Source organism: Silene latifolia, chromosome 5, assembly GCF_048544455.1.
Source record: "Silene latifolia isolate original U9 population chromosome 5, ASM4854445v1, whole genome shotgun sequence".
NCBI lineage: Eukaryota > Viridiplantae > Streptophyta > Magnoliopsida > Caryophyllales > Caryophyllaceae > Silene > Silene latifolia.
The window spans coordinates 89922316-89929973 of record NC_133530.1 but is presented as its reverse complement, the minus strand read 5'-3'; the positions used below and the strand labels follow the sequence as shown (position 1 = coordinate 89929973).

Here is a 7658-nt window from a genome sequence, read left to right as displayed (position 1 = left end):
TGTATCAAAATATCAGAATGACATTAGTTGGTCTCTCTTGTAACGGGTTATAAATTATAATAGAGAAAATATGATTATATTTAATGATAAAAGAACCATTTACAAACTCTTATTTATCAGATAATAGCTATATTTTATTATAAAATAGTCAAAAATCTCCGTCACAAGCTTGTGACACGTTGCAAGGAGAATAACAAAGTGTTTTTACTTAGGTCCTCCTCCAAACCGTTTTTCACTTGACCTATCAACCAACTCTGTCCCCCCCTTCCCCTCTTCTCTTTCCTCTCACTTCCTCTTAATCTAAGCAAACCCCACAACCATCACCTTCATCATGATCATCACTGCCACTATATTATATTATATTTTTATTTTATGATATGATATAAACTTCATTTATTTCATTTATATATATATATATACACCTTTCTATTTCCCTATAAAAGTCCCTTACAATTTTGTACGTTACACTACTTCCTGAATTTTCTCCTTGATCCCTTCCAAAAAGGGACAATTTTATTTCAATTTTTTGTTAAATTTAACAATGAGGAAACCTACTGATCCTTCGGGAAAGAATAACAATAGTAACAACGGGAGTAATGCTGTGAAGCTTAGGAAGGGTTTATGGTCTCCTGAAGAAGATGATAAACTCATTAACTATATGCTTACTAATGGACAGGGTTGTTGGAGTGATGTAGCCAGAAATGCTGGCTTGCAACGGTGTGGCAAAAGCTGTCGCCTTCGCTGGATTAATTACCTTAGGCCTGATCTTAAGCGCGGCGCTTTCTCCCCTCAAGAGGAAGAGCTCATTGTCCATCTACATTCCCTTCTTGGAAACAGGTATGTATGTACTCGTATGTCGTTTTTACTGTTCTAGTTAACCTGGTTACATGGTAAGAATACACGTCTGATTCCCAATACTCAACTTCACCTGGTAAAGTATTGAACATGGTAAGAATACACGTCTGATTCCCAATACTCGACACTAATAAGGGTATGACCCTTCGATCTAACACCTCATTTTAAGCCAAAATATGCATATTTTTCATATAAATGACCGAGTCTAACACTTGGACACGCACCTGTGTCGGATACTTCTAACCGAGTCTGAGCAACATAGATGAGAATATCATCATTGTATTGGTTGATGAGTGATTAGTGAAGAACTGAAGATGTAATTAAATTATTCAACTATTTTTTTATTGTTTTGAATAGTGAAGTACATAGGATTAATGTTCATAGGCACTAGGCAGTACAACGTAAGTGGGTTTAAAAGCTTAAATTATGAGTTTAACGTAAGAGTAAAAGGTAAGAAAGACAAACATAATTCATCCATTGTTTATAGTTAAATCTTAAGTGCTATACCGAGGTACTATAGCAAATCTTTTGAACTGAGTTTAGTTGTGTTTCCTTGTGATTAACTTGATATGATAGTCAAACTAGTGTCTTACTTTCTCTTAACCCATCATTAGTTTTTGTTAATTACAAAATCCCATCTTTGATCTTGGTTGAAAACTCACTAAAAGTGGCCCACTTATAACTAATTTCACTTATTTGTATTATCTCATTTGATTTTAAATATACGTCGACCTAATTATAAAAATTGTACGTTATAACTTATATATAAAGTATTCCCTGTGTCTCTGAAATACGTTCCTTTTTTACTATTTGACAGTTTCACAATTACTTCCATTTTACCGTATATTCATCACTTCAAAGGTTCGAAATGATTACTATTTATTCCAAAATATTTTGCTGTTAGTACATAAATACCATTCACTTGTCACAGTATATGGTTATTATCTTGAAACAAGATTTTTTTTCTTTTTTTTTGAAGTCAAGTATTGTCTTAAATCGTACATTTTCGTATATTGAAGAGTAATTATGAAACGAAGGGAGTATTTTAATTATATCATCATTTAGTTCCCTCATTTTTATTTAATACTTTTAAGTAAATAAAAATGTTCAATACGTGGATCTTGATTTGTACATCATTGTAGTACAGCATATATGGCTTTTACTTCAAGACATCTCCCTTCTAATGATAAGAAGAAAAAACTAGAATGTTTTAATAAGGAAAAACTACATGTATATTGCTTTGAAAACTAGAAAGTTTCTTTAAAACAATAGTAAAATCTGCTTGTCGTTCTATATTATTGTTGAATGCGAACTCTAATAATTCCAACTAAAACTGTGCATAAAACTGATTGAAATGAAAGTTGTGTGTGAATATCTTTGTTCTTGTTTCTTGCCTTTGAACATTAGAGTACAACAGTAGCATGTATCTAATCTGAAGTACGTGAAAATGATGTGATTTTCAGTCAAATATCGTGTCCTCGCCCTCGTCCTCATCCTCGTCATCTATTACAGCTAAAAGCTTAATTCCATGTCCACCTAAGTTGCTCTAAGACAAAGGGATTATAGATAATGACATGAAAATGAGATCTCGGTACGAAATACACAACATCAAAGATGTATATTAGTCTGATTACAACATATTGTTTAGTTAATTGTTCATAGAAATATGACTTGACCCTACAAAATAAGCAATGTGTGTGTGTTTACATGATGTTGATTTGTGTAGGACATGCCACATGCGGTTTTTAAGACTTGCATGAAACTCTATATCTTTTGTTTACGGGAAGCGCCTAGCTTGCTGAAAGGGACACTGGTTTTCTGTTGGTGTTTTTTTCCTGATATGATATGCACTTTGAGTTGAAGACACTCCATAATATAAGCTGTTTATTCTTTTCAACGTAATATGTCGAAAAACCATGCATTTTGAATTTCATCTAACATCGCTATGAGACTACATTATCTTTATCGCATTTGAGCGATTTTTTGATGAGACGTGATGAACTTCTAAAGATTAGGGTTGACATGTTAACCTCGTCTTACCATTAGACATAACTCACGATCATCTTTTAAGGTCACCTTCCGATGACATGCATGTACATTATAGAATATAACTATAATTCATTTTCATCGGAAGGTGACCTTAAAAGATGATCATGTACATCAGTACATGCATGCATTTTGAAAAACACCTATCATGTTTCCTAATATTATCATACTGTTTTGCTGAAGTTTACACAATTTTATTTCTTAAATTGTTTAACTTGTTAATTGATAAATTTCTCATTTTTGTTTTATCATAAAGGTGGTCACAAATTGCAGCTCGTTTGCCTGGTCGAACTGATAACGAGATAAAGAATTTCTGGAACTCAACCATAAAGAAAAGACTAAAGAGTTCTTCAAGCTCATCATCACCAAATGCAAGTGATTCATCGTTGTTGACGGAACAAAGAGACGGTGTATCAGCAACCGGGTTCATACCGATACAAGAACAAGGTATCATGCCCATGTACATAAACAACTCCACCACATCAACATCTATATCGTCGTTCATGCAATCCATGAATGCATTAACTCATCATACTACCATCATAGAACCCTTACCTAACATGGTAGATCATCTTGGTACTAATAATACTCATGACATGGTTGCCAATGGTAGTAATGGTTACTTAGATGGATCGTCATGCATGAGCATGGCGCCCATCATACACGACATGTCGTCTAATGGTGATGGAATGATATGTGGGAGTTTCGGGATGCTCGGAGGTCATGATTATGATAACTATGGTTTACTACATGGAGAACTCTCTATTCCTTCTTCGGAGAGTATTAGCATTGAAGAAAATGCTAAGATTTGTGATAATATTGTGTTTGGTAGAAATACTAACAACCATCACAACCATAATCATTTTGACAACAACAAAAATAATCATTTTGCTCATAACAACCACATAATTAGCACCTTGAATACCACAACCACCCATGTAAGCAATTGCATCACTAGTTGTAAGACAACGGATCAACAGTCGGTTGCAGGGTTCACGAACAATTGGGAAGGAGGAGAAGATTTGAGATTGGGAGAGTGGGATTTGGAGGATCTTATGAGAGATGTTTCTTCTTTTCCATTCATTGATTACCAAGTTGAATAGCCTCTCATTTCTACATACCCTTAGTTTTTACCTTACCACCTACATTTTCAACCTTCATACTCAAAATTGCCCTAGTAATTAGATCATTGTTCTATAATCAATAAGGATCATCACCCACAAAAGTTCATAGCTAGGTAGATTCATGATATATTTTACCATACTTTGATAGCTTACAAGGTACAATACTTGTTGATATACTCTTTAACTGAGGCCTTATTCTTGGAGCTAACAATTTTTTTTTACATTTTTCCGGAATTTATGTTTTACTCCCTACGTGAGAGCACAACTTTGATTGTGCTCTCACGAACAGGATCGTAAAACATAAATCAAAGATTTGTAAAAAGAATTATTATTAGCTCCCACATTCTTGATCAAAATCATGTAAGATCCCAATAATGTTTCATGTAATTGTGAAGGAGATATGTGAATAGTCATAATTCATAAAAAAACTATATTGTATACATGATTTGAATATATAGTTGGTAGGAACCCTAGCAATGTAAGAATATTATTTGTACAAAACAACAATATATGAGAAATATACAAGTTTGTTATTTAGTGGGATGCAATTTGATTGTAAATTGTAATACACATTCATGAGAATGAAGACTTATTTTTCTTAAACATCATTAGCTTTCTAGTGTGTTTATTAACTTTACATAAATGGTGGGCATATTATCTCATGTGATTTAACTGTATGACACAGATTTTAATTGTCCTTGGTAGTTGGTTAAAATGGGATAATAATAATTATGTGGTTTACTTTAATTAAACACATTGATCTTAGTGAGGATTGAGTATGGAGTATGTTATAGACTTGTGGATTGATTAATAATTATGATTTATGTGATGTAAAATTGAGAGAAAAAAAGCTTACATGTGAATGACACATGATTAGAATTAGATATGACATGTTTACAAGATAGAAAGTTTCTCTAAAGTTCCAATTTATCTAAAAGTCGTTGACATTTAAGAAAATCCAGGGATACAACTGTTCATTTTGCTGCTAATATGACGGGTTTTACTTTCGGATAGTCGTACTAAAGTTGGTTGGTAAGAGTGGTAAGAGTTTTTATCTCTTAAACAAGTGGTTAGATGATCGATTTTCGGCTCTTATGAATGAAAAAGCTAAAATTGGGAAGGGTCTACCCATTGAGTTAACTTGAGTACTCCGAAAGAAATTGACCCAGCTGTTGATAGTTGGTACTTCTTATCAACGCCTAAAAAGTCCAAGGACAGCCGTGGTCCCGTGGAGTTAGGGGAGGGGTAGCAGGAGCACTCGTGCTCGGTGCAAGATGAAAATTTCGGAATTTTTGGTTAATACTTTCGAACATTTTTTGAGTTTTCTTCATATCATTACCCTCGGTGCAATGTTTCGTCCCGCCAGATTTAGATCTGGCTCCGCCTTGCCTAAGGATATTGCTAAATAGTACTCCGTACTTCGTATGTTATTTACCCGAACGTATAATGTACTCCCTCCGTCCATGTTAACTCTTGTTTTTTTGGTTTTGTCACAAAGATTAAGGAAAGGGAAGGGACCCAATTATAAAATAACAAGTGGACCAAATTAAGTATGAAAGATCAAACTATCTTATTCAAGTATTTTGCTCCTCTTGTAAAAAACGTTTTCAGCAATGTCTTAGCTTAGGGTTTTCGAACGGGGTATAAATCTTATCTATATTAATACAAAAGACAATACTCAATCCTCAGCGTGCCAAGTCATTAATGCAGTTTTTTTTTTTGGAAAATTCATGTTACTGTGGGACCCATGAGTGTGCAATGTATTTATTTATTCAGATATCCGTCTTTTCAAACATGCGATAAATTCCGTCTTACAACAAATTCTATGAAATCATATTATGAAAAAATTCTTTGATTTAATATTATGAAAAAAATTTATACATTCCGTGTAAATAAAATTAATAACATATGCGCAGAATGAATTACAAATGCGAGTAAATGAAATTTAATTACATAATTTTTAAAACAAAATTACACAATAATAAAATTACATTTATATACGGGATCGAACATAAAACGCAAATGAATTACAAAAATAAATTACATATATTTTGGTTAATATTATTGTACCATGCTACAACAACATCACAACATAATTTTTTAAAACTACATGGTACACATTTTTTTTTTTTTTCAAAAAATCAATCATGACAGAGTATTTACTTGGAATATAAAACTCGGCAACTTAACTATCAGCCGCGCACACCAAAAATGGTAGGTGACAATGATAGGCAACCGAGTTAATTTAGTCTTCAACTAGCATTTAAAGCAAATTTTAATTTTTTTTTTACTCTAAAGAAACAAATTAATTTTAATTTAATTTACAAGTGATTAATTTTTTTTTAATTTTATAATTTTTTTTTAAGAAATAATTCACAATTGTTGTCATAAATATTTTTTTAATGATAACAACACGATAAGTTAACAGTCGAAAAACTTTAAAGTATGTTTTTTTAGAAAAAATAATACATAAAACGCGAATGAATTACATACATAATTTTTTAAAACTACAAGGAACAACAATTTTTGTTTAAAAAATAAATCATGACGGAGTATTTACTTGGACTATAAAATATTAATGTATTTTGGTTAATATTATTCTACCATGAAGCAACAACAAGACAACATAATTTTTTAAAACTAAATGGTACAATAATTTTTGTAAAAAAAGAAATCACGACGGAGTATTTACTTGGAGTATAAAACTCGGCAACTTAACTATCAGCCGCGCACACCGAAAATGGTAGGTGACAATGATAGGCTACCGAGTTAATTTTAGACCTGGCAAACAGATCGAGTCGTGTCAGGTTCGTGTTCGTATCACATATAAACGGGTCACAAACCCTCCAACCCAAACCCGACCCAATTAAATATCGTGTCGTGTTCGTGTCGACCCCCTTACATAAATGGGTCATCAAGTCTCAACTCTAACCCGTTAATTTCGTGTCGGGTTCGTGTCGTGTTTTCGTGTCATGTCCATATTTGGAAAGTTTAAGTATATTTATTGATGGAGGACCAAAAAAAATTTGGACTACTTTAGTAAATAGGTCATTCGTGTCGGGTTCGTGTTTCAAGAGGTCAACCCAAACCCAACCCAATTAAATATCGTGTCGTGTTCATGTCGACCCACTTACATAAATGGGTCATTAAGTCTCAACCCAAACCCATTAATTTCGTGTCGGGTTCGTGTCGTGTTTCCGTGTCGTGTCATTGTTTGCCAGCTCTAGTTAATTAGCCTTCAACTAGCATTTAAAGCAAATTTTAATTTTTTTTTACTCTTAAAAAACAAAACAAAAAATGTGTACTTCATTTGTGACTCAGATATGCGTACTTCTACTACGACTACTAATGTAGTGTATCATGAAAATTTTCAATTTTTAGAATAACTTGCATATGTTAAAGTTGATTATATTAGATTAGATTTCTTTTATCCGGATGTAAAGTTTTTTATGTATGCAATTTTTATTTACAAGAGTAGATTACGTTCTTTCCTTATAAACCAGTGTATGTGAACACGTGTTTGTAACAAATTTAAACATAAATTATGTAGATCGTAGATTTAGACAAACTAGATAAGTACAATAGAAATGCAAAAACAAATATACATTCAAAAACATTAATACTGCCCCAAAT

At 32.6% G+C, this 7658-nt stretch overlaps 1 protein-coding gene across 1 annotated transcript; it reads left to right on the top strand.

The window, feature by feature from the left end:
- The first annotated feature begins 404 nt into the window (after positions 1–404).
- On the top strand, positions 405–4625 carry LOC141657840 (transcription factor MYB83-like). The gene is made up of 2 exons (XM_074465188.1): positions 405–837; positions 3158–4625. Exons 1-2 carry the CDS (start codon positions 542–544, stop codon positions 4002–4004), a joined length of 1143 nt encoding a protein of 380 aa, XP_074321289.1. The 5' UTR covers positions 405–541; the 3' UTR covers positions 4005–4625.
- Positions 4626–7658: the final 3033 nt, after the last annotated feature.